Source organism: Molothrus aeneus, chromosome 7 (genome assembly GCF_037042795.1).
Source record: "Molothrus aeneus isolate 106 chromosome 7, BPBGC_Maene_1.0, whole genome shotgun sequence".
NCBI classification, from domain to species: Eukaryota; Metazoa; Chordata; class Aves; order Passeriformes; family Icteridae; genus Molothrus; species Molothrus aeneus.
The window spans coordinates 14,370,967-14,398,679 of record NC_089652.1 but is presented as its reverse complement, the minus strand read 5'-3'; the positions used below and the strand labels follow the sequence as shown (position 1 = coordinate 14,398,679).

At 44.0% G+C, this 27,713-nt stretch overlaps 2 protein-coding genes across 11 annotated transcripts in view; one reads left to right on the top strand and one right to left on the bottom strand.

Annotated features, from left to right (window-relative positions):
* ABI2 (abl interactor 2) overlaps positions 1 to 15,259 on the top strand; it is a 65,342-nt gene extending 50,083 nt beyond the window's left edge. For all 10 annotated transcript variants that reach the window (XM_066553701.1, XM_066553700.1, XM_066553696.1 and 7 more), the window contains 4 exons: positions 506 to 664; positions 5,017 to 5,103; positions 5,427 to 5,600; positions 9,145 to 15,259. In XM_066553701.1, coding sequence (XP_066409798.1) covers positions 506 to 664; positions 5,017 to 5,103; positions 5,427 to 5,600; positions 9,145 to 9,320 — 596 coding nt within the window. In that variant the 3' untranslated portion in view covers positions 9,321 to 15,259. The remainder of the gene's footprint in view (positions 1 to 505; positions 665 to 5,016; positions 5,104 to 5,426; positions 5,601 to 9,144) is intronic.
* A 643-nt stretch (positions 15,260 to 15,902) lies between these two features.
* RAPH1 (Ras association (RalGDS/AF-6) and pleckstrin homology domains 1) overlaps positions 15,903 to 27,713 on the bottom strand; it is a 79,268-nt gene continuing 67,457 nt past the window's right edge. The window contains exon 14 of the mRNA XM_066553242.1: positions 15,903 to 23,895. Coding sequence (XP_066409339.1) covers positions 21,925 to 23,895 — 1,971 coding nt within the window. The 3' untranslated portion in view covers positions 15,903 to 21,924. The remainder of the gene's footprint in view (positions 23,896 to 27,713) is intronic.

The window sequence follows — 27,713 nt, the reverse complement described above, 5'->3', positions numbered from 1 at the left end:
TCCCCAGATGATTCTCTGAATATCTAAGTGGCACAAAGATAGGTAGTACTGTGTTTTCAGTTACAGAGGGTTAACAGCTTTGGATCCTGGAAATGGCCTGCAGTTATTTTTCATGTGTATGTTCCTTAATTGCGGAACTGCAATGTTTTGTGGAGTTTCTTGCAGGTTCAGAAATAACTAAATTCACAAGAAGTTATTGTAATACATTATTTAACATAACTAACCAGATATTATTTTCTTTCATTTTGAGGATTCGTAGCTTAAACACCTTTGTATTTTCCCACTGGCTTTTGTAGGCAGTGCTGAGTGCAGGCAGTTGGGAGAGTTATGTTTTGCATTGCTCTTGAGACATTCGGTGTCCTGCCAGTCTGGCAGCTGAAGTGGCTGACTGCCTTAGAATAAAGCTCCAGAAACCTTTTCAAACCTTTGAAATGGACTGCAGGTGGAGAGAAGGCAGGCAGGCATCATTCTCCTCTTTGCCAACGCACGTCTCTGTGTGCCCTAGGTCACCCGGTTCAGTTCTACAGCATGAACAGGCCTGCAGCTCGGCACACGCCCCCCACCATCGGGGGCTCTCTGCCCTACCGGCGCCCGCCTTCCATCACGTCACAGAGCAGCCTTCAGAACCAGATCAACGGGGGCCCCTTCTACAACCAGAACCCAGGTAAGGACCTTTGGCTGCTCCACTGATATCAGCAGTGCTGAACACGGTGACCTTCAGCTCTCTGGAGTTTTATGTTCTGTCTCCATTGCAGATCTTGCGCTTTCAGTTGCTGGTAGCTGTGCCAAACCTGCAGTGCAAGTGCACAGTGTTCAGCTTTTATTATGGCAAGCATCTTAAGAAATGCTGGCTTTGTTGCCAAATAATTTACCTTTGATGTCACAGTCCCTATCAGACAAGCTTTAGTCCTTGACTACACCATGTGCCATGGACCTGCTTTGGTGTGGGATGGGTGTTTGATTTTGCACCAGAATGCTGATTCTTCATTAATCAGTCTTTATCTTGTGTGCCTTTTCCTTCTGGGTAATGTACAGTTCAAGCAGTTGTACTTGTTACACCAGGGTAGGCATTAGATACCTTGGAGACACCAGTGTGTTGGGGTGCTGTGTCATCTGCTAAGCTTACAGGTGATGTTATTTTATGGGTGATTTGCCCTACAAAGTGAGGGGAGCCCTTACCAGGGAGTGAGTGTCCTGTATGTCAGCATAGCATAGTAGCCTTTTACCTAAGGAGTCCTTCTTCCTGTGCTTCTGACGGGACCAGGAGGGTTTTATACTAGACTAGGGGAGAGTTTCTCTTTTGACAAAGCTACAGAAAGATGCAGGAGACACCCTGAAGGTTTCTTGTCAGGAAATGCCCTATTACTAGCAAAATTGAATGTTGACTTGAAAGTACTACAGTATGTTGGTGTTTTGTGGTGGTGGAATTTGAAGGGGCTGTGTGTGTTGCTTGGTTGCTTTTTTTTTTTGTTTCATTTTTGTGAGTTTGTTTTATTTTGGTTTGGTTTGGTTTTTTTTTGGTTGGTTGGTTGGTTTTTGGTTGGTTTGGTTGTTTTTTTTTTAAATTGAGCATTGAACTTGGAATTAGGTCAAATGCTGCAATCTGTGTTTTAGGAGTTTGTTCAGGTTTGGCTGTTACTGTTTGTGAGCTACCCTGCAGGGTGAGCTGAGCTTGAGATGGAAATGAATGGTCCTGCTGGGCACAGGGAAGTGGAAGAAGTCATAAGGCTAAATTGTAGCCCAGTTGCCTGAAATAGGTCATATTTTCTAAGCACATTATGTGCATATTGAAGGCAGAAGGGGGGAATAGGCAAGAAAGAAAGGGTAATAACAACAAAAGAAACCATTCAGGATTACAATAATGCAATTTTTGCAATAAAGACGATTTTCAGTATATCCAGAGAGTTTTTGACGACTGCTGTGTGTTTTTTGCTTTAGCAAAGGGATAATTCTCTGCAAGTTGCCATTACATTGTTAATAGGTAATCATAGAAGATGCCAAATAGACTTAAAGTAAATTGCATAACCACAGTTGTCTGTGTTTCCAGAAAGAAGGTAATGATTATGGTGATTAGTCATTTGAACTGCAAATCACAAACAAAATACTTCAGTTATACTGGCGTATATGAGACAATATAAATAAGCAGTTGTAGTAGGAAACTTTTTTTTATATACCAGCAGAATACAGAATTTATTGGCTTTGCAGTTACACTAAACCAAGGTTTTTTTGGAGTTCACCTTGAAAAGAGAGGATGCTCAAGCATGCATAATTGATGAAAGCCCTAAGAACAGAGGCACTGTTGTGTCTGGAAGGAGCAGGGTCAGTAGTGACAGGACAGAGGCCACAATTTTTTCTCAGCATTCCTGAAGAGAGGTAGAAAACAAGAGGGGAAAGAGAGACCTTACAAGAGGCAGAGGAGGGTGCCAGCTATGGCTTTTTTGTTGTTTGTAGGCTATTTGGCAATAACCTAGTACTATTATTTCCATTGCCATTTTTTAAAATGGTGGCCTAGCCATGTTTGATTATTCATTTGACAGGAGCATGAAAGGTACTTGCATTGCCCTGTTCTGTTAAAAGCTATTTCATGATAATAATTTTTTTCTGCTTTGTGAGAGACCTTTTTAACAACTCAAAAGAAAATATTAGAAATGCAGACTCTGAATGATCTCAGCATATGTCTGTCCCAAAGCCACTCTTGCCAGCCAAGCCACCGAACAAATGCTTTAACATTGCAATTTGGATATCATTATCTAAGCACTATAGAGCTCAGCACAGACTAAAAACTGGATGGGAGAATCTGGACAGATATTGAGATTGGTTGCACCCTACCCCATCTGTACAGCTGAGTTCTTACCAGTCTGAAGCAGCCTAGTGGAAGGTGCTCTTGAGCATTTCTGAACTAATTTACAGGAACTATGTAATAAATCTATCAGTGATCAGTATGAAAGGAAGATGGGAAAGAATATTTAAGATGATGGTTTATACAGCAGAGGTAAAGTTCTTCTGATGCATTTAATTAAAAAAAATAGTAATAAAATACTTATTGTATTGCCTCTTAGAGGTCAGAGCTAGAGTCATTGTATAGCATGTAGAGACAATATTATGATAAGCCCTCCGTTTGTGCTTCAGTCCTTGCACTGTGCAGGGACTAAGATACTCAAGCAATGATGTCAGCTACTGTTAGCATCACCATTGGGATTAAACTACACAACCCAAACTGAACCTGGGAATTTTTTTGGATTTGCTTGGCATGCTTGTCTAGAGTGATTCATTTTTTTCCATGGATAGCTCATGAACAAAGTACACTGGAGAGACCAAGGAAACTAGAGCTACTCTTCTATGATAGCTATGGATTGTATGAACCCATATGATGTTGAATAGAGGAATCATTTTGAAATGAAACAATTTTCTACTGCATATAATTGAAAAAGCAGAGACAAGGACTGAATTGATGAATATTACTGCTTTTCAGTAGGACTTTAAATTTGAGTTCCCTTTTTCTCCTTTGAAAAGGTGCAAGACCAAATCTTTTCACAGCAATCATGGTTACACTTGAAGGAATAAATACTCTGAGGTCACGTTATTTGAGTCAAAGAAACTGTAATCAGAAATACATTTCTGTTTTTTCTCAAGAGATATCAATTAAATGGTGAGATAATGGAACTTACTTCATATGGAGGCACTTTTGCAACAGAAGGATGGTTGCTGTTAGTCTTTTCATTCATGCTGTGTGGTTCTGAAAGAAATGTGAATGTGAGTGACAGAAGAAATTCAAAGCACTTAAAATGTTACTGGAATGAGCAAACAAAAGAAATTTTGAGGCACAAGTTGTTAATGCTGGAGAACTCTTTTCTCTTGCTATGATAATGTGAATTAATTCTGAAAAATGCTACATCATACCCTATCAGTTTTCTTACTACCTCTGGAATTTGCCTGAAATTTATTTTGTTCTGTCTGGTAGCTAAATAAATGTACTGGTACATGAAGTATAGACTTCCTTTCCCCCTAATCCCTTTGGACATGATTAAATGTTTTTTGTATGCCACATACTAACAAGAAATGTATTATTTGTGCTTCTCCTAAGGTACGCTGTCTGAAAAATCATCTTGCAACTTGCCTAAAGAATTTTGCTGCATTATTCAAAGTGATACTAAAGTTTCATAAAACTAGTTAGCTGATGTTTAAACTAGATAACTGAAACTAGCATTCCAGGCTTAAACCACAGTTCAGCATTACAGCATTTGCAACTGGCTAAAAGCATCTTCTTTAACTGGGAATTCACATATATTGTACAAAGCAGCTCTTATTGTACAAAGAGAGCCCTTCTGGTACCAGTGAAAGGGCTGTTCAGAGTTCAGTGCAGAGAAGTCAGGTGGAGAGGAAATCAGGCAGCACATCTGGAACAGGCTCTGTGGTTTGGCAGCAGCACAGTGTGCTCTGTTCTGTCAATAAGATCAGAAGTGTTGCATCTTTCAGATCTGCACAGTTCTCAAAAGGCATCTTTTTCTGTTTTGTCTGAAATAGCTGCCTCATTCAATAGGGCTTTGGCCTACATCTTGGAAAAAAAGAGGTATATCCATTTTCATTACTAGGGATTCATGGATGTCACTGTTAGTCACCTCTATAAATATCAATTAGATTTGAGATGGGGAGGATTATAGGCAGAGAGTCCTCTTGATACATTTTTAGGTCCGCCCATAAAGTGTTATATTCTGTAGTAAGAAACTTCATCTTAAGGGAATCTCATAGTCATATCAGAAAAATGCTTCAGCATGAATTTTTAATGTTATGAAAAAGAGCTGGGTTGGAAATTTTAAAAATAGAGAAATACCCTTGAAGAAAGGATTAGGAATATGCTTAAACCACCTGAGCCATTTTTCTTTAAATGTCAGTCTTTTTATCTCAGCTTCTTAGCAGCCTGCTGCACTGTCTTAGTGGTGATGATGTCTACTTTCCTGTTTGCTGCTTTGTTGTGTTTCTAACTGGATGCCTCTCTCTTTTTAATTTCTGTGGCAGCATCCCTTGCTCCTCCTCCCCCCTCCATCCTACAGGTAACTCCACAGTTACCATTAATGGGATTTGTGGCCAGAGTTCAAGAAAACAGTAAGTTTGCTGCTTCCTTGTGCAATGTTTTATTACTGGATGTGGCTTTTGGATTGAGTTGATGAAAGATTTGTATGTATATAGCCAGGATTCTGCATTCTCTACTGCCTCTGCAAGTTCTGAAATTATGAAGGGTGGGGAAAAAGAAATAATCTTATTGGAGGTACCTGGTCATTCCTTCTCTGAATTTTCCTCTCTCTAGCGTATTTTCACAAGTTACAATTGTTGGTCCCACTTCCATTAATTGGGCTCGAGGGTATTACTTGAAGCAGCTGCCATGGCTGTAGAGACATTTTCATGGTTGTGCTGTTACTTCTGCTCAGTTTCAGACACTCCTCCCCCCCCACCGCCTGTGGACGAGGCGGTGTTTGATGAGTCTCCACCTCCACCCCCACCTCCCGAGGATTATGAGGAGGAGGAAGCAGCTGTGGTGGAGTACAGTGATCCCTATGCTGAGGAGGACCCTCCTTGGGCACCCAGGACATACTTAGAAAAGGGTAGGTTTGGAGCTGGAAGAGACAGTAGGGTTGTTTTTTTAACAACTTTTTGTGTGTGTTCCTGCCCTCCTGCTTTTGCACATGGGGTCTGCCCACACTCCTTCATACCAGACTTTGGTATGACAGCATTTTAGTCAGTAGCGAAAGAGAATGAAGAGGCCCTGATGTGTGTTTATAGTGTTTCTCATAGTAATGCAAGGTGGTGTGTGCACATGCCTTGAGAAACAACTTTCTATTTGAGGAAATAATGATGTTTGAATGATTGTTCTGTTCTGCTTTCCTGTGGGAGCTTGGGAACTAAAATAGTTTATGTAGGTGCATATAGACATGGATCTGTTCCATCTCACATGGGATAGCAAAACTGTAAAGGAGAGTCTTTAAAGATAAGCTGGAGAAAATCAGGCTTTTAGTCAGAAAATGTTTCCTGTGGAGAACAAAAGTATAAGAAGCCAAACATTTTCTCTACTGATGTAGGGACACGTGCAAAAACAGAATTTTGATCTGTATTTTTAAAACTAGATGACCAAAACATCAAAAAGGTTGGTGTGTTTTTAGAAACACTTTTAAAAGTAGTAGAAAATATAATTGCTTTCAGCATATGAAGAACTATTAAATAGTACTTTTAGGATACCAGAAAAAATGAGATATGGACATAGATATGGATTCTGTTGTAGTTACATGAATGTCTCTACTTAGCCCATGTCTTGAGATTTGACTGCTTTGCTGGAATTGGGAGAGAAGTGCTTGGCTGTGAGTTTTTTCTAGCAAGCTTTGAAGCTTTAAAATTAATGAGAAACCTTATACTAAAAGAGGACTTTAATACTCAAAAAATTTGTATACTTATGCTGCTGGGAATTAAAATGCTTTATTCAGTAAAATAATTTATTCTGTGGCAACTCCTTAAGTTCCTATAAATAGTATTCTGCTCCACATGATTCAAAGTGGACAAAAGAGATGAAACTAAGTAGCTCATCCAATACATTTACCCCCAATAAATAGCATTCCCAATTCTTAGGATTTGTACTTGTACTTTTGATATGACCCTTCTCCTATTTAAGTTCATAAGAGAGCAGGGTTATAGGGTTAGGTTAGATGACCTTTGCAACAGAAGCTGGGACACCAAAGAGGTGTCAAATACAAGAGAGTTGCTGTATACTGGAATGGGATTCAATATGACCCCATTCTGCAGAGGGTCAAGCAGTGTGGGAGGTTAAGAGCTGAGGATGGAGCCTGCAGCTGAGCATGGAAGTGAGTAGCAGATCCATTAGGAACAGATGGAGAAATTGTTCAGGAGGATATGGTTACTGGGGATGCTGAGCTTGAGGACACTGCCACGTGACTGTAATAGCAACAGCCAACCTGCGGTGTCCAGGGATGTGCACTGCAGTGTCCATTGAGCTCCGTGTCTGGACGTGTGGCAGCAAAAGAAAAGAAAATGACCTGGCTCTGCAAATCAGATGAATGGAAATGGGTATCCAGAAGGAAAAGTTGCACTTTCACCACTTAGAGAAAGTGTGTGTTCACAGATTCCAGTTGGATAATCAGCCTAGCCTACATTTGTGGTCAGTGGGATATAAGAGAGTTCAGCCAAAATCTGTAATTGTTGAAGAACCAAAGATCACTCATTGGAAGAATATCAACCTAAATGAGTAATTCTGTTTTTTATAACTGCATTGAAACACATTCAGACAGAAACTAAAAGAAGCCCTGGCTTAGGCTGACAGGGCAGGATGCCACCTCCTGAGTCACTATTGCTGCTTCCTGTCTCATCTGGAGCCTTTCTTGCAATGCTGGCCTGGCCTCCTCCTAATTCGGGGCATGTGACAAGCTCACAGCTTGAACTGATGGGACTACAGACTGAGGGATTAAACAGCCTTTTAGAGAGAGGACTGTTGCCAGTACACAAATAACATACTGGAGGAAGCAGTGCTGATGTAAAAACAAAACCAGGCTTCAGGTAAATTTTATGAGGCTTAACAAAAAGCAAATTTTCTTCACAAATTTAAGGAAGAGTTTCCTTCTTGTGATCATGAAATAGTGAATCCATTCAGTATCCAAAGGAACTAGAGTACACTCAAAAGTCAGAAAGAAAGGAATTGGAAGTTACCCTGGTCCTTGGATGATGATGATTATTATTATTGTCATCAAGAGAATGAAGAAAAATAGCACAGTGACTCGAGGAAGAAATTTCAAAACCCTTAAAAAGGAATTTTGAAGGACTTAAATTGAATGCATCACATGTTCATACACTTGTTTTTCAAGCTAAAATTATACTTGTTTCTCCATTGGTGTTTTGTTTGCTTAGAATTATATGTACAGAAGAAATTACTTAACAACTGCTGACACAATTGTAGAGCTAACAATATTTGTTTTCAAAGTATGCTCTAGTCACATGATAAAAAAAAATTATTTGCATACTCTGATTTTCCACTGGGATTGATCTGTATATTTTATAATCTCTTCTGGATCCTGGTTTCCCTAGTGTTGGTTTGTGTTGATTCCTTTGCTCCCTCAAAAAGGAAATGACCTTTCTTTTGGAAAGAATGATGAGTTTAGTAGGACTCTTGGACAGTGGTTTATGAACACATGCTGTTAATTTTTAATCCTTGCTTTACTTTAGAGTATCTTTCCATCTATCCCCAGCACAAGATTTTAGGATCTCTATCCAACATACTTTTTTTTTTTCCTTAGTGGCAGCACTGCAAGTTTCATTGCCAAGTTCTCAAAGCAGTGATTGATGCTATTGGGTAAAGTACTCAGAGTCTGGCATAGCTAACTTTCTCTATGAAACACATAATGATAGCACTGAGATTGGAAAAATGTTATCAATTTTATGTCTATTTTCTGGCATTTCAGGACTGTTCTATTTAAAATTTCCAAGTGCTTTGTCCAGTTTCTTTGCCTTTCCTAACAACTTTTGTGCCATCACTAAAATATTCTGCAGCTGTAAGAAAAATGTCCTGATACACTGTGTGTACATTTCCACCTTCCTTCTTCATGGCTTCTAACAGGGATTTGCCCACCTTGGTGCTGTGTCCCTGGGAGTGGCTGCTGGATATTGAGATGCACATGACCTTTAGAGATTTAAATGTGGAAGTGGCTAAGGTAGATGGAGGTTTGGGATGTCAGCCTTGGCTCACCCATACTGTGACCTGAAGAGAGCTCTTGGTGCACTCCCTCTTCCATGTTCTCCTGCTCTTTCCTGTGCTGAGATCTGGTTTAGCACACATAGGAATAGTTCTGAGTGGTCATAGCCATGGGGATTCACAACCACCTCGTTGTATTGTTCCACACCAAAAGTTTATCATACAGTTGGACACTTCCTCTGGTGGGTCTGGAAATAGTAAGAATAGAGGAGTTAAAGGAGTCCTGGCTCATGTACTTCAAAGTGTGAGCTTGTACAAAAGGGGGTGGAAGAAACTGTCTGTCTCAGCAGGTCGTTCGGCACACACACACGTGAGGCAGTGCCTGCCTGAGGGACAGTGACTGCATTTTCCTCCTCCTCCCCTAGCTCTCCTAACACTCACATTCTGTTCTTTCCTAGTGGTGGCAATCTATGACTACACCAAGGACAAGGAAGATGAGCTCTCATTTCAGGAAGGTGCCATCATTTACGTCATCAAGAAAAATGATGATGGCTGGTATGAGGGGGTCATGAATGGAGTGACGGGGCTGTTCCCAGGGAACTATGTGGAATCGATCATGCATTACTCAGAGTGAAGACCAGAGGACAGAACACTGCATTTCCTGCTGCAGGAGCTGTCAGGGCTTCCCAGATCTCCACCAGCCTCTGGGGCCCCATCCAGTGTAACTGAATGAAGGATAATAGTAACAACCACTCTTTTGGGTTTGGTTTGTTTTTTTTTTTCTTTTTCCCCCTCATGATAAGACAATAGTGATTTGAGTTGTTTGAACAAATGGCTCTTCAGCTGCCAGCAGAGGCTATCCTGAGCTATCTGACTTTGAATTAAGCTGACCCATTCAGATGTAACAAACTTGTTGATTAGCTCATACTTCACTCCAATTCCGACTTCTGACAGGCCTTGGGATTTGTCTCAGGAGTTCTGTGCGCCCTCATGGTACTATACCATTGGAAGCAGTGCCTGGCACTGGGGATGTCCTGGATGCTTGTGGTGAAGGTTACTGGCCAGTGGACATCCCCTGTTTCTACACTACACTCCTGTGCAGCTGGAAGAACAGTCAAGTGCTAGAAAACACTGGGATTTCTACACAGAGACGTTCCTGTAACTGCCTTCCAGATAGCTGGATGCTTCCTTAGCATACACACTTCTGCAGCTGCTCTGCACACGTAGGCTGACCCAGGGCACACAGAGCCAGCTTTCATTCACTCACCTTTCAGTTTAGACAATTCAGATGGCTGCAGCCCAGAGGATCCCCACCCCCATTTCTCATCTTCTGAATGCCACATATTTGTTTTGTGTTCTGCACTGATGTAACTGTGCTCCTCTCCACAGTGAGCTCCTTGCCACGGTTGCTGCCGGTTCAAACAGAACTCACAGATGACGTTGATGGTGAAGGCGAAACAAAGTTTACAGGTCCTCCTGGGGTCTGAGGATTAACTCTAGGGGGTGTGATCTTAGGTTCAAATCTACTCATGCCTGCTTGCACTAGAGAAACTTGCCCCCAACTTTAGTTTTATGCACAATATAATCTTAAAAATCCAATCAGGTATTGTAAATTGGCTATTTTGTACTTGACAACTAGATTTGCATATGTACTGTGAGAGCCCTGTGCAGAGGCAGGACAAACGGCAATTGTCGTCTTCATGTCTGTTGCCAAAATCTCTTCAGTGGAAGCAAAAAGGGCTGTTGTGTGTACTGGTTTCCCATGGAAATCCAAGCAGTAACTAGTAGTAGTCCTAGCTCTTCCCCTAGCCCTCTCCATTGTTTATTATAATAGGTATTTTGAGCTGTACTGGTGGCTTGGGGTGGAGTAGTACCAAGTGAAGGCTCTGTAGCCCCTTGTGATGATACTTGGCTTTCTAATCTAGTCTCAGTTAACAATTCTACTCAGTGATTGTACACAGCAGATCACTGTAAGTGATGGTTATACTCATCTGCCCTTAGGAACATCTAAATGTTACCTGTGGGTAAATATCATCCATTAACTAATTACATTTCCTTTTAAGTCTTGTTAGCCTGCAAATTGAGAGCCTCCTGGGCAAGGGCATCTTTAGACTGTCACCTGGCCAAGTTCTGGTACCAAGCTGGTACCAAGAGTAGCTTGTCCAAGGTGAGACAGTACTGCAGCTGGAGAGGCTGGTGTTAAAAAAGAGCAGTGCACAGGAGAGCAGGGCTGGATGTGTGATGGCACTGGCACCAGTACAGGTAACTGACCCAACCCCTTGCTTGGTAGTTAGTGCAGTATCAGCATGGAGGTGCAGATTTGGTGCCAGCCTGGGCAGGGAGGTGCCATAGCTGCTCAGAGGGCAAGAGGAACAAACAAATAGGTGTGTTTGTAGGCCATGGAGGAATGTGATCACCTGCTGTGAGCTTGTGGAACTCCTGTGACAGTGCACAAGAAACTGGCTTGGTTAAAGTCTGCAGGAAGGACAACTTTGAAGAAACTTGTGTGCAGATAAAAGTCACTTTTTCCCTTGCTAATCCACATGTTGTCTTCTTTCTGGAAGCTGACAGCATTGTTTGGGATGAGTGCCAGAACAGATACCCTTCAAGCCTTTTACTCTCTGAAAAGTTTTCTTGCAGCAAGAGAAGCAGCCATGTTCAGTTCCCTCAGCCCATCATTTCTGTGGAAGCAAGTCCAGAACCACTGGTTGTGCAGGCACTGGAATAACTGTTTCTAGTGTCATTGGGCAGGTCTAAGCTTTTGGCACAGGGAGGTGGTGCTTCTAGCAAAGATGATTGAACAGCAGCATTCACAAGCCTTTGGTGCTTACAGGGCAGCTGTGTTTTCCAGGAGTATCAGAGGTTTCCTGGCTTCTCTTGCCTTGGATATGTTTGTGGCAAAAACTGAGCCCACAGTGCTCAAATGCATTGTTAGGGCAGCTTAATGATTTCTTAAGTGAGAGCTGAACCTCTGCCTGTGCACCCAAGCTGCAGCTGGCAGGTCACACTTTAGTGAAACATGTCTTAACCCAGTTTGAGCAAGAGCCGGTGCTTGAACACTTCTGGCAGGTGGGTGGGGTAGTGTGTACTCCCACTGTGTGTGATGCTTTCTCTTCAGTCAGCTGGTTTTTCCTCTTGCAAGCTCTCTGTGTTATGAGAGCAGAGCAGTGTGAGATGAACGCTTGCAGAGCACAGAAGATGAGGCTACAAAACCCTTAGTGATTCCACTTTCAGGAGCTGTGTGACAGCTCCTGAAGAACTGGCTTTGGTCTGATGGGCCAGGGGTTATTTTGGTCCCTGCTGATAGAACATGGAATTGTTTATCCTGCAAGAACTGCTGTGGATGGAATTTCTGGGTCACCTCCTGCTGGTTTTATGCTTTATTATACAGTACTAATGTAAAGAAATTTGTTGAGTTTTATGCATATTTTTATTTTGTACAGATTTTAATTCTTTTGCTTGTTTGGGGATGATGTGATGTAATGGTCATAGACCAGGCCAAGGTAAACAGGCTTTGTATATTAATGTTACATAGATTGCATGCTAGTAAAGTCAGTGAGGGTTGTGTTTCCAGTTTTGTCCCTTGTACTTCTCCTTGTCCAAAACCTTCTCTTCCCCACCCCTTTTTAATTTACAGGTTTACTTTAAAAGGGGGTGGCAAATGGGGGGCTGGGGGAGAAACACCTCAGTATTTTAAATAAGGTGCACAACATCTCTTCACTGCTGAGTTTTGCTGCCACAGCTCATGGTGTTTTGCATCACAGGCTGTTGAAGCGGGAGTGTGTACGCATGAGAGGTGGGAGAAGGAGACACTCCAGCATAGCCCAAAGAGTGCTGAATGGCCAAAATGTAGATGTTTCTCCCTTTGTGAGAACTGCCTTAGCCCAGCCAGCTGTTTTCATTGTGCACAGAAATTGTTCAGCATCCTCTAGTGGTGTGTTTTGCCTTGGTTTACTGTGTATCAAAGGTTTCTTCCTTCCTCTTGGCACCAGGGACAAAGCTATTAACTACAGCTGCCTCTCTGTCATGTGCCTGATGAGAGGAAGTCTGACTGAGTCTGTCCACATCTAGTGCTGAAGCAGGTTCATTTTGGTGCCTTCATTCCAGCCAAAGAGAGAGAGCTGAGGTTGCATGTGTCTGACCAGTTCTCTCCCCTCTTTTTCCCCTTCCCCTCAGCTGTTACAGCAGAGGGCTGAGAGGGGCAGGAGGGGTGACCATCAAATTCCATGCCTGAGTGTCCTGAGGGCATGTCCACGTGCAGTGGCTGGAGCAGGCACTAGAGAGCTGCAGCAATGCTGGATCACTTGATGGTCTGACTGGTTAGACACAGACACACAGAGGCACTGAAGAGCCACAGCTCTCACTGGAGGGCAAGAGGTGTGGCTTGGCCCTGAGGTAGATGACAGCTTGGTGTGTGTTACCAGGAGGCTGACCATGTTCCTGGAATTCAGCTTATCCTTGCAGATAGTTGAGTTGGATGTCATAAGAGTGTCTGGAGATGTCTGCTGGTGTGAACCACAGGTCCTGTGGTGTGTGGCTGGGTGGCTTACCCGTGGATGCCAGAAAGGCTTAGACCCAGCTAGTTCTTGCTAGAGCAGTTTGTTCTCCTTTCACAGCTGCTGGGCATTTTCTTTTCTTGCTGCTGAGGGTTCTTGGTGACAGCCAAAGTTGACAGTGGCAGTAATGCAGCTTCTGAAAAGTGCCACTTTTACCTGGGGTGTTTCAGTTGATCATGAAAAGAAAGCAAGGAAGCAGCAGGACTGAGGAGCCTTTTCCAGCAGAGGGTGTGTGGACTGCCTGCCTGCTGTGGATGTGCACATTGTTGACTAGAGGTGGAAAAGGACTCTGCACTGATCCTGTTGCGCTTCTGTGGTGCCTCCCACCGGTGCTTGATGGTGACTTAATACTGTCCTCTCCCTAGCAACTTCCACTACTTCCTAACAGATGCTGTGGATGCACCTCTCTGCTGGAAACGAGCCTACTTTTTTATTAGTTATGTCTGTGAGTTTCAGGCATAGAGCAAAATTTCCATGTTTTCTTTTCTGGAAAGGATGGAACTTCATGTGGTTTAGTAAACTGGGAGCATTTGCAGAGCTTCTCCTCCCAGAGGTGCAATAGGACATTTTGTATAACAGGTGACATCTGTATTCTCTGCAGGTCCTTCTTGGAAGCTGCTTAGAGGATGCTGTTAGACTGTGGTGCTGTGGCTTTACTAAGAGCAGTAGTTACATTCAGAGTATGGAGAGTCACTGGTGAAGGCACTGCAGCATTTCAGGCAGTATTACAAACCCCATGCAGAGACTTCAGGACCTGTGTTGGCAACCGTGGCAGTAGAAAAGGTACAACACTGTTGCATTCACTAAGGCAAGTACTTACAACACTAACCTCTAGGGAAGGTGGTGGTGGAAACTGAGTACCAGCAGGATCCTGGGCTACGGCTTCTGGGGTGCCAGTTACAAGAATTTACCGTGCTTACAGGTGTATTCACCCTCCCCAGTTTCTGGCATCTCCCAGTATTTGGCACGGCTGCATTTTGTGGATAAAATGGTTATTACACAGAGGTCAGAACAGTACAAGAAGGGAACAACGTGTGGTTTGTGTTGGGGATTTTCCCCCCCAGAGTTGCTGAAGTCAATGTGCAGTAACAGTCCTATTTACCTACTTCTGATGTTAGAACTTTAAGCATAGTAAGACCCCCACCTCATATCCACGGGGACATGCTGAAAGCTTGATGCAGCCACAGTCTGAAAACTGCTGTTAAAAAGAGTAATTCACAGATCATGGTGTTCTGCTACTTTCATTTGGAAAAAACCCCACACATGTGTTTTGTGTAATCTTCAGCTAATGGAGGAAGAGGTTTGGGGGTTTTTTTGGTACTCTAAATGTACTAACTTTATTAGCACCTGTGCTTATTACAAGACATATTTCAAGACAGGGATGGCAGCAGGGGCCTGCTGTCCAGGGGTAAGCCTACACCCAGGACCCTGCTGAACACAGACATGGGGACCCTGCTGAAATGGGTGCAGTACGTTTATTCCAGTTTCTCTTTACCCCTCTGAAGAATCCTACAACTATTGACTAATAGGAAGAGCTATGTACAAATTTATTTCCATTACAGCGCCTCTGTAAGTGCTGACATGTCCGAGATTTTTTGTAAAGAACAAGTGCTTCTTTTCACATTTGAAAAAGTGTCTTTTGCAACTTGCATGGACAAGTAGTTTCTATGAATTCTCTGGAGATGTCAGTGTCTAACATGGATTTTGTCCATGCACTTTTTTCTGAAAGCAGATACCCCCCCTTTGGTTTGCAGTTGGAGCAGCACGCTCTGCTTTTGCTTTTGGCACTGCTGCTGCAGTGGATGGATGCAGAGCCCACTGTAAATGACCAAGCCCACAGGACTCTGGGGAGCTGTATGCCGCCAGTAACGTTTAGTGTGTGTGCCATTTGAACCACCTTCCAGTGAGTGCAAAACCCAATTTTTAAATTTTTTTAATTGTACTTGGAATTAATTGTTGCTGTGTACTAAACCCTCTTGTTATGAGCCCTAAATAAAAAGAACAAAGCACACCTCCATGTGTTCTGTGAGCGTGTCACATTTCTTGTCTTTGGCTCCACACTTCAAAGCAGCAGGGCCAGGGATTGTGGCTTGTGCGTGCAGGAGCCTGTCCCGGAGGCTCTCTGAGCACAGCTCTGCCCACAGCAAAGGTACAAACCTTGCAACTGCTGCCTTCAGCAGCTCCTCACCCTCTGTGGGACTGCCCCTTGCCTGCACTCACTACTGTCATTCTCAAACCTCTGCTGCTGAGGGCCGCAGGCTGAGGCTGAGAGCATTTCCCAGGCAGGTTCCCACAGCCCCCAGAGCGGGGCCACAGCAGCACTTACCAGCCAGCAGCTGTTCCGTGTGAGCTGAGCTGGCCAGCGCTCTGCAAGGCCGAGCAAGGAGCAGATGGGAAAGGGGAGCCTTCCCACGGGCTCCAATTCAGCCCTGTAACTGGTGTGCAGCGCCTGGCTGCTCCAGCCAGCTCTGAGCCAGCGGAAAGAACTGTGCAAAGGAGCAGCAGCAGTTTCCTTGGGAGTGAGCACAGGAATGGCATACAGCTGTGGGCCATCACCTACCTGACTCGCACCGAGAGGAACCACTGGTGACCTGAAAACACAATGTGGGTCTGAGCTCATGAAAAAGGAAAATTGCAAAACACAGGATTAAAACAGGCTATTAAATTTAACTACATCTTTATTGAATTGTGCATATTCCATTGTATAATGATCTATATTGGGTACTCTATAATGTAGTATTTCTTTTGTCCTCTCTCATGCTTAAAAAAGTATATTTATACATATATTTATATATATTTATAATATGGCAAAGCTCCCCCCAACCTGACACTATCAGTCTAAAAGAGCTTTGATTTTTTTTTTTTTCTGTTTGGAAAGGGAAGAAGAGGGGAGGCAATCCCATTGAAAGATAAAATGTGCAATTTTCTTTTTAAAGCAGTAAACATGAATGTATTTACAGCACTCAGCACAAGTTTGCTGCACAGACAAATCATCATTGCAATGACACTTCTTACACTTGCATCTCCAGTATTATACAGAATATTCCCAGTGACTGGTAACAATTTGTGTAAGCTATAAACAAAACTGCTGCTCCAGTTCATTTCTGGTCCACTGCAGTCCACTAGGAGGCCTAAGATTTCCAATTACAACTCATGACAAGACATTTAGTTTTTCTTTTAGAAGTACAAGCATTATTGTGCTGCACCAAATCAGCCAGCAGGGTGCCATGGGCACAGCTTTGTTTGCTAAACTGTCCTTGACAAGTGTGTACCCAGTTCCCAGTGTTGGTTAAAGGCAAGGGACACACAACATCTAAGAGTGGCACCCTGTTGTCTCACCAGACATGTGCTAGAGATCAGCAGTATGAGACCCCTGGCAACAAGAGACTGGTGTACACACATCTGCATACCTGGAATTTAGCTCAGAATGCATCTTTGGCATCTTGGGAAAGCTGGAAAGAAATTATTTTCCACTGTAACAACTGGTAGAGTTCCAAAATCTCCTAAAAGACAAGCTGCCTTCAAGCATTTAAATAAGGGGGTGTAGTGTCCACAATCTGTTACGGAAGGTCCTTCTCATTAATTTCTACAGCACTAGTTCCTGTTCCTTCAAGTCTTCTACCGTCTCTACCTCCCCTTTACCCAAGATCCATCTGCTGAGCAGAGAGCTCATGGAGTCCCTGCCCCACCGACTGCCTCAGAGCACCAAATGGCCATCACCCAAGTCACTGTTTTCCCCGTGGTTGGTTAGTAGCAATTAGAGTAATTAGCGTGCGTTTTTCATCTCGCTTGCAGTTTAGTGTCTTAAACTTCTCACAACTAGACCAAGCCTGTGTCACGGTATTAGTGAGTGCTGCCCCTGCAACAAAACCCTGATGGGTTTGTTGTTTTTTTTTTGCCCCTTCATGGGTATTTTTTAATTCAAGGAAAGAAAATTCAGAAAGGAAAATTACTCAGCTTAGACAAACTCAGAATTCCAAAATAAAGCTTAAAACCCCATCAGCATGTGGCAAAAAAATCCAAGAGAAACTATCCCTTATAGTGTTAAAATCCTCTCTGGTTTGGAGTCTGTCCCAGTGGTGCAAGGGAATAAATGCAGAGCTCGACACCAGGTGCTACAAATGGGCCCCAAAGTAGTAAGACTCACCTGCAGCTGAGGAGCACTGTGTGACTGAGTATGTAATCTACACCTTAGTAATGCTATAAGGAAAAAAACCCCAGCAACCAACCAAGTTCCCATGTTCTGGCTTCATCCTCACTACCTTCTGCCGGGAATTCATACTGCTTTTCTGGAGTGCAACTGATTTTAACATGACACTAGTTGAAATAATACTCATATTAGGACCCACTTATAATCTTATTTGGAATATGAAACAAATTTACCTGCGATAGTACCACTGTAGCAAAACAATTTGGTTCTATGCTGTTTTCTGTAAAAAGCAGAAAATTTCTTTTTGCCCTTCTGCTGTTGAAATGGCACTTTTGGTTCCTTAAACTGTGGAAAAAAAAATTTAAGTGAGAGGAAGACTGGCCACACTTTATCTCTGAGCTGATATGATTTATCTGGTTGCCTAAGGGCACAGGAAGAAGGAATTAGAAAACCTATAAATATGCAAGCCCAGAACAGTAAATGCTAAAATGCACTTGTTGAAAAAACTGCTTCCTCTCCCCTCAGACCTGAAACCAAATAATCCAGGTACCAGCACTTTGTTTCCCTGATGTGTCCCTCACTGTTGCCCTGCAGACAAGTGCAGAGTAAGCTCAGGAGAGGAGCTCTTTGGCTTTGAGGTCATCACCAAGTCAGAGCAGTCAGGGGTGGTTTGCCACAGGAGGAAACCACTGTGCAGGGTGAAGCAGGAAACTTCCTCTTCCATAGAAAGTAAGAGAGTGATTCAAACACTTGTGCCTAACTTCCTCTCCCAGCTACAGATGTTAAAAGACTAACGGCCCCAAGCATGGCCACCTGAAACATGTTACCTATGGTTTGTTTAGAACCTGTGGTTTCTTTTAGTTTTAAAAGTAACTTCTCATCTAAGCCTAGTGCTGCTAGAAGAGCCTAATTTTCCCTTTCAAAGCAACTCCCCAGCACCTGAATGGTGATGTAAGCATCTGAGATTAGCTCCCTGCTTTCTACACCTGGGCTGTGGGCACAGACACGTGGTTCTGCTACTCAGAGGTGGATGCTACGCTGCAGAGCAGAGGGGAAATGAAGACTGAATGTGGAAAAGATTAACGAACACAGCTGAGCCCTCTCAGGTGCCCTTGCAGCAGCAGGGTCCTCTGACAGCCACCTTAACAAGTGGCCACCCTGTGCTCTGCGTCATGAAATGCAACTGCAGCTGTACACTCTGTGTATTTTGAGATCAAAGCACTTTTGTGTCTGGAGTATGAACACTCAGCCTTCACATGCCCATTTTAAAACTGCCAAAAGTATTACTGCCCATATTTGTAGCAGGAAGCCTCTTCCTGGGTGTCTGAAATCCAGCCCCTTAATTTTCTGATTTAATAAATATTATGGTGCAATTATGAGATGACTGCACATGGGGGGAAAACAACTTACTTGCAAAATAAGGTGTAAATATTCACTGTCACAAAATCAGTAAATATACTGGAAAAGCAAGTTACAGTGGGGGGTAACTCATAACCTGAAAAGGCAATCAGGTTGTCTGAAGCACACTGTAGCCAAATTTCCATGCTCAGCTGAGAGAAAGCAAGCAGCAGCCACTCACTGGATCACCACTGCCTTAGGAAGGAAACTCTAACTAGAAGGAACACAGGGTGCCACCTTTGCTGATATTCATTCTTTTTGCTGCAGACTTCAGAGTTGCACAACTGTCTCCCAGCAAGCTGTGGGCAGCCTGCAGCCTGCATGGATTAATTGTCTAGGGAGAGATATCAGGGAAATAAATGTGGGCACAAAAAAACGAGAACAAAGCTGAAATGCCTCTGAAGAAATTGCACTCAGAACATTGATGCGCCAAGTCCAAAGCCCAGAGGTACCCGCACTGAATGAGCTACAGTAAAAGGGCTGGAAGTGACACACACCAGTAAGGCTGTCTTGGGAAACGAAAAGCAGATGGGGCAAGCAGAATTCCCTGACTGCTCTCACCTGGGAGCACATGTTGCCAGGAGCAGGAGAATGTGCCCCCCTCCCCATCACGGCTAAGGGCGCAGCAGCTACAGCTGTAGCGAGCACCTTTTGCCCTCTGGCGTGTCTGAGCCCCAGGAGCTGCGCACAGCAGCAGGAGGAGCAACGTGAAAATTAGAGCACCCATGAACTGCAGTATAGCTTAACAACCCTCCTGTGAAGTTAGTCACCAGCTACACTGAGCATGCTTAAAATAACAATGCAAATGCTTTTAAGGACACTTTGTAAGCACAAAAATAGTAGAAACAAAACTTGGTGAACAATTTGAAAGATACAAAAAAGTGCCTTTCCATAGCAGTGCTTTAAAAATGCACATAATGGTATATACTCTTATTGCTCAAAAAATCTAGTCTGAAATATTAAAACAATTTCCAGAGGTGCTGAAACAGATTTTAAAAAAATCATATGAAACAGTTCAGCAGAGACAGCACCACTAATTCTTCTCTTTTCATGATGCACCTATTTAAAACTATATAGTTATAGATGTGTAATTTTCCACCTCAAATTAGCAAAACTTTTTTTCCTATTCATAAAATATTCACAAAGACATTTATTTCATTATTTGGACTTAAAAAAAAAAGTTATTAAAAAAAAGGGAATGGGGGACACTGTCACAATATTTCTTAAATGTATCATCCTGAATTACTTTAATGAAAGATTAGTTTTATTGGTTTTACACATGTGAAGATACTGCCAGGTCAAGCTGCTGTCTTTGTTTCATTCTTTGGGAAAAAGAAAGCATTTAAAGTTTGTTTTTGAAGAAAAAGTAGGCAAACAGTGAAATTATTTGCCCTATGAGTCTGTTGATACTATGTATTGACAATATCCCCATGCTGACAAGGGAAGCTGTAACAGCTGGATGGGGGTAGTTACAGTCCAAGTATTTTAGTTGTTTTACAAAGGCTGTGTCCCACCACTCTGCAAGGAATGTGCAGTGATACATAAGACCACTTACACTACCTTATCACAAGGTCTGAGTATGTGGGTAAGACTGTACAATCAAGCTACTGAAGTAGCTACTGAAGAAAAAGGACTGTCATTCATGCTTGATGTGGTGACCGATTGTAAATCAGTGACTAACAAAAACCAAGCAAACCAATAGTCTACTTTATAATCATATGGGCCCTTAGATGAAATTCTTAGCAAATGTTATTGCCTCTTTAAGGTTGTTTTTTTCCCAGTCTTCTTCCTTGACAGCTAGAAGTGGAACTTTGTAATACAGGTTAATGCACTGGTCACAGTCTCTGGCAGGTCAAAGAGAATTCCTACTCTGCTTGTCCTGAAATTGCTGCTCCCTTCTCTCTTTCCAGAAGGGAAAGTTTCCTGACAATTTCCAGTCAATGACAACACTTTCTTCACACATTTCCAGACACTTTGTGAAGACACTACATCTTACCAGGCCCAGAGCAGGTGAGACTGGACGCTGTGCATGCCTGTGTGAGCGCACAGCACTTTCTACAGAAACCTACCTGTTCACTCAGGGTAAGAGTTACACGGACAGCTCACGGATCGGCGCGGGTCAGCCTTGGGGGTTGGCAGGATTTTCAATTGCAGGAGTCCTGGCAGCTTTCAGAAGGGGTTAACACAAATATATTCATCTTGAGCCATAGAAACAAATGATTGAGCCTATTATCAGTTAGAATGCATAATGGTTTGGAATAATATATATTTATCCTACTTAACTGCATGGACAAATAAGTTTGAAATAATTTCTATCAGTGTATATTTTTAAACTATTTGAAAGGAGGGGGAGGCTCTTTATAGTATAAATATATTTCACTCCAGCCCACTATATATAAAATCTATTTCTTTCCTCTGAACATACTCATTTTCAGTAGTATTATGACCAGAATGTTTTGGTATGTTTCATCTGTACTTTTCAATCAATGGACAACATACAGTTACCAGCCGAACACCTCAGCTTTGCAGAATTTACCCACCACAAACTGCTGAGAAGTTTGTGGGTCTGAGTTTTTTATTTCCTTTCTTTAAAGTGCCCCCTACATCTCCATCTTTATGGTAAGATTTGACCAGTTAGAGTCCGATTCCAGATAATATACTGACTGAAACAATAAATACGGTTCTACAAAAACATTCTGGTTATCTTCTATAATTGCGACGAAATATATCACAATATATTATATACCTACACTTATTATACATGCACAAACATGTCTCACGTGGACAGACACTACAAAAAAATTATCTCCCTCCCCCTCCCCTAAATGCAGAAAAAGTAAGAAAATGGGGGTTTGGTCCAATCCATAAGGAGGGTAAAAGAAACTGAAAGAATGAAGCCAACACCTCTCTACCCACTTTTCCCAATAAAGTATCAACATCCCTATGCCCCCATCTTTCTTAACCTAGCCATGAAAGGGGAATGTCTTTACATTTAGCCATAGCTGCAGTTTGAGATCACCTCTTTTAATGGGGCTGTCATCCACATCCCCACATCCTCTCCACGTGCACGGGATCATGGGCTGGCCGATCACAGCAGCCCACAAGTCATGGAGAGCACTGGATCTGGGGACTGACTACCAGTCCCGTGACAGCTTGGTGTTCTGATCCCTTTTGGGGGGCGCGGGGGGCGGCCCCCTCCGTAATGTTGCATAGCCAGATATATGACTGCCCCCAAAACTGCTGGTCTTCTGCTGGTCAGCCAGCAGCTCTGGCGGTGGCGGAGGCAGGGCCATGTCGTCCATGGTGGCCGTGGGCTCCGTTCTGGACATGCGCGCGGAGGAGAGCGAGCCGTGCCGGGTGATGGATTTCCGCTGCAGCGTCCGGTTGAGGTCTGCCAGGAATCCCGGCTGAACGCTAAGGCTGGACTTGGGTGAGGTGGGCACTTGGGGGCCAGCTGACCCTGGGGGCTCCGCAACCTCTGCCTGTGTCAGTCGGGTGCTGTCGTTCCGCTTGGGCCGTGTGGGTGGTGGGGCTTTTTTCACAGATGGTTTTGACCACGCCTGCGGCTGGGGATTTACAACAGCGACTTTTGGAGAGGTGCTGCCTGAAAACACAGATGGAATTTCTACTGGAGGGGGAGGAAGATCTATTTCAGGGGGTGGTGGTGGGAAATCTGAATCGGATGGTGGTGAAGGGAATTCAACCACAGGTTCCTTTCCAGACACGCTCGTAGCAGAAGCCTTGGCTGGCATCCCCCCTTGTGGAAGGACAATGGGCAGGCTCACACCAGAAAGGTTGAGCTTTCCTGGCTTTGGAGGGGCTGGAGGAGGCGATGACTCCTTGGAAGGAGATCCTGATGGCTCTGGGGAGTGTGCAAATTTGCTGACAAGGCGGTCCACTGAAGGCCTCTTGGACTCATGGTACTCAGCGGAGCTTGTGGACTTGATGCTGGAGTTGCGTTGAGGTGTTGGAGGTGGTTTCTTCCCTCCGGGGCTTGATGTCTTGCCGGCCTTTTTTACCGGAGACCCTGATTTGTCAGGCGGGGGAGAACCTGCAGAGGAAGCTGGGGAAGGAGGTGGAGGAGGAAACACTAAACTGCTCTCTGGTGGAGGAGGGGGGAAATCTGGTGAAGGAGCAGCAGCAGGCTGCCATTTGGGCTTTGCCTTCACTGCTGGAGGCGACTGTGGAGCCACACTCAGTGGAAGGGGTTTCAGAGGCTGGGGCTCAGTGGCAGGTGGCGTGGGAGGAGGGGGGAACTGGCTGACTATCTGCTTCACCACCGATGGCACTGGGGACTGAGGGGACGGAGGAGGCTTTACTGAGAAACTCTGCTGCTTTGGGAATGTTGCAGGGGGAGTGGGGCCAGGAGGGGCTGGGGGCAGAGGAGGCACCTGGGGAGAAGTGACACTTGGTTGTTTCTTTATTGCAAGGGGCAAGGCTGCAGTCACAGGGGGAGTGACATGTGTGACCCCTGGTGATGCTGCCTTCCCGCTAGGCTGAGGGGGCAGAGCTGCCATTACAGGCTTTGGGGGTGCCTGGGGTGGTGGTGGGGCAGGCACAGGAGGAGGTGGTGGTGGCAACGAGGAGGCAACAGCGGCCTGGCTTATATTTGGTTGGACCTGATGTATCTTGGGGGGCGGCGGTGGTGGAGTGAACTGCGGCACGGAGGGGGCACAAGGTGCTGGCTTCAGCTGTGCCATGGCCGAGCCCGGTGTGGGGGGCGGCGGTGGGGGCGGGGGGGGCGGCATGACCCCGTTGGGGGGCACCAGGATCTGAGGCTTTGCCGAGGGCGGGGGCGGCGGCGGGGCCTGCTGCACAGCAGGGGCTTTGGAAAAAGGGCCGCCGTGCTGGGCCGCGTTCTGCAGCCGGGTGATGGTGCTGTACTTGACGAACATGGTGGCGGGCGAGCCCGCGGACGGGGCGGCCTGGCTGGGCAGGGGCGGGGGCGGAGGGGGCGGCGGCGGCGGGGGCGGCGGGGGCGGCGGCGGGGGCGGTGGCAGCGGCGGGGAGGGCTGCGATGCTGTGTAGGGCGTCACCGCTTTCGTCTGCGGGGACACGGGGGCTGCGACAGACATGAAGGGCCGACCTGCAGGCTCCACTCGGGCCTATGGGGAAGGGATTTTTAGTGAAAGTGGAAAGGGAGAAAAAGAAGAGAGAGGGAAGGAGGGAGAGAGAGAAAGAGACAAAGAGATTATAAAGTGAAGGTCTAAATGTGCCCAACATTAAAAATTAAGTGGCAGATTACAGCATGCAAGAATTATTAGCAAAACACTGGAGCAAGAGACAATTCCATACACTGACAAGCCGGGACCATGCAAGGGGATGGGGCAGGCTGGGAGGAGAGACAACAAAAATCACTGGAGCCAGTTCTGCTCCAAGCGAAGCTGCTGACAGAGGGAAAATACACCAGCAGCCTTGTTACTGCCCTGGGGCAGGCAGTGGGACCCAGTGAGAACTACCGGCCTGCTTTGGACAAGCGTAATGACCCAAACAGAGCCCCCCCCCCGAGCAGCCCAGGCCGTGACCGAGGCAGAGCCAGAGGCTCTGTAGACATCTCAGCGCAGTATGACTGGAATCAAACCACACACAGTCTCCCAGAGCATGTCAAATCCTTACATCTGTTAGTTCAGGCCTTATACTGTTCAGTGTTACAAAATGTAGAAATCCTGAACTGCTCTAAAACACACTGAGAGCAAGCTCTGCAGGAATAGTACTGAGATATTTCTCCTTCACATGCTCTACTACCCATGACTGGTAAGGAAAAAATAGGGAAGAAGAAGAACCAAGTTTTCCTAGAAAACTTCCCCAGAAGGAAATGTTTAGACATCTGCAAAACAAAGTAAACTTGGGAAAGGAAAGTTACACATGCAACTCATATGTTAAAGAGAAAAAATAAGGAAAAACAGGGAAAAGCCGACTAATGGAAGGATCAATGGGAAAGCAGCAGGCAGTATTTTAGTCTACTTGTGTTGTGCTCAAGTTAAGTTGTTTCTCAAAAACTGTAAGCCTACATTCTTCTTAAAAAATTAAAATGACAATTGCATTACTCAAATTTATAAACATCCTCCTTATACAACGTGTTTTGGCTACAAGCCAAGTTGTGAATTTTACAGTGCACAGCACAGAAACATGCATTAGAAATACACCACCACCACAGTGACTGACCACACTGGGTACCTATACCTTATTAGTAGATACTTTGCAATAAGTAAGCCCAATTAGGCTCATCTGCACGGGAAGAACACATTTGCATATTGCTTTGTTCTAAACACAGGTGTGCAGTGTCTGCCTGTGCAGAACTCCATCAAAAGGATTAGAGTCAGAAGCAATAAACAGTGATTTTACAACAAACATGGGGTATGCCTCTGCCTGTCACATTAGGTCTGGAAGGCAAAAATATTAACAGGTCTGGATCAAGGTGTTCACATTACAAAACAGAAATCTTCATCTCTTGCAAGTGTTAGTCTGTAAATTCCCATTCCCTCAATCACCCAGGTTAATGAATTTTCAATTAGCACCACCTGACCTTAATTGTGCCCTGTATAAGGCACCCTGGGTGTGCTGCCCTTAGTTGTGCTGAGCTTCACTTTTGACACCTGAGACAGCAAAAGGCAACAGGAAAAATAAAGGCAGCATAAAACAGAGAGAGAGAGGGAGATGAAGCCATAACAGAATAGCTATCCCTGAATGGCAAGACCTTGGGGAATCTGAATTTGTCCCTTAAAGCATGCATTTGGGTACTTGTAGCATAACATTTGAAATAAGGTGTTCAAAATCTAACAAGCAAATGAGACTCAATGAGCTCTTCACTGTCCAACTGGGAACAAATGAATAAAGTATTCTTTGGGCAAAGAGGAATCTTTCAAAATATGAAGCAGATGGATTATCTGTATTTTGGGAAAAGTTTTTCTTAATCTTAGATATATTTGAAAGAGGGTGGTGTTTTCTTTATACCCATTGAAGACAGTCATCTTCACAGTGAACAAATTAAACACTCAGGACAGAGAGAAGACTATTGGGCATCTCAGGAGGAGGAGCCCCTCCCATCTCCACAGAATCAAATAAATTTCAACATCCAGAAACATAGTCCGTGATACTTTCTTTACAGAAGAACCTTGAGAGAGATTCATTTATCCTTTTTTTGTCCTTATAATTATGTGATATCCTTCTGTATATCTTGACAAATTACTTATTGCACACTGGCAATTCCTATTTGTGACATGCATCTTCATGACTATCTGGAACTCTAAAAAAATGCTATAAAACAACAGTATCTCTTTTTATATAATCTGTGCTTTTTTTTAGCTATTTTTTTTCCTGAGAAAACAAACTTTTGCAATTGAACTGTTTGCCATCTCTTTTCCCATGCTTTTGGACTGGTTACTGAATTTAGGTCAAATATGACAGATCTCTAGCAATCTCAGTATGTTTTCACCTTCAAGAAATTATTGGGAAGTTTTGGGTAAATGAGGGCAAAGTGGGCAGAACTCACCCGTTATTAATTTGCTGAGGCACCAGTACAACACCCTGGCTGGAAAGAGCACCAATGCCATCTGCCTGCTGAGACACAGCACGCTCTGTGTTCTGCCCTGCCTGCCCAGGCAAAGGAGCCAAGGCTGACAAGGTGGGAGAGAGCTGTTGCACAAAGGGAAGGGACATGCAGGAAAGTTCTGCCACTTGGCAGCAACCTGGCCCACATGGACTTCTTAAGCCAGCTTTGACACCAAAGCACTGTAGCAAAGCTGCCTCTGAGGTAACTGGCGACCAATCTGACTAAAAGCACATCTCAGTATCACTGGGAACACCTTCCCATGTAAATTACAATTCTTGAACACTGCTGTTACCTTTCTTGCCACACAGTTTAACATATTCCACTGCCAATCTGATTTCCTGGTTATTCAAGTTCCCAGGGCCAGATTTACACTGTAGTTTCACTGAAATTCACTCAATTGTTTAAATACAGCTTCTGTAAGTTCACACAGTTCATTTCACTTGGATTCTTTGGAAGTTTTAGGGCAACCCATTTACCTGTGTTATGCATAAGGTGAAGAAATAAACCTTTTCTTGGATTTGCAGAAAGGAATTCAAATTGATGAAATATTGATACATGGATAGCATTCCTCAATGCAGGAAGCATTCTGAATATTTTATTTTTACCATGGCTTTAATAATGTAGCATAAAAATTCTTGGGGTTTAAATAAGCAATTGCCAGCAGCACTAGAGACTTGATAAAGAACAACAGTAACCCCAAGGTAGTGAACTTCAAACTTTTGCTTAAAATCTCACAGTGAGTATATGTAGCAGCAGAATTTACACTGAACCCAAAACTTGAGGAAAAAGTAATATTATCATTCTCACAGCAGTACTCTTTCACCTCTGTTGGATACCTGCTAGCAAATGCCCCATCTTGTGCAGCTCATTACTGCAGAAATGATGCATCCTATACCCACACAGAAGCCATCTGCTAATGGACATGCACCATGTGTTGCAATCATGCAGTAAGAAAACTTGGACCACAACTTAGCAAGCTACATTCCTGGACTGAGTACTACATTACTATTAGAATCAGACAACTCCCAAGCCAGCAGGCATTGAATAAAAGTTATGAATCCCAAAGGAAGCAGCTATGTCAGCTTTCACACTGTCTTATGCTTTCTCATATGCTTTCTCATTGTGTTATCTTATTTTTAGTTATTTATCTGAAGCACCAGTGCCAGGTATATTGGCCTGTGGTTTTGGTTTTAAAAAGCTTCCTCTGTAGCTTGAACCTGGGGTCTGGGGAAGATTCAGAACTGACAGAAGTAATGACAGCTTCTCATAGTGCACTTCCACAGGTAGCTGCTACAGTTAATGACATCAAGGTTGTTCAGGAACCTGGAGATTCCTTCACATTTGACAACAAACAGCTTCAGCAGAATTTCT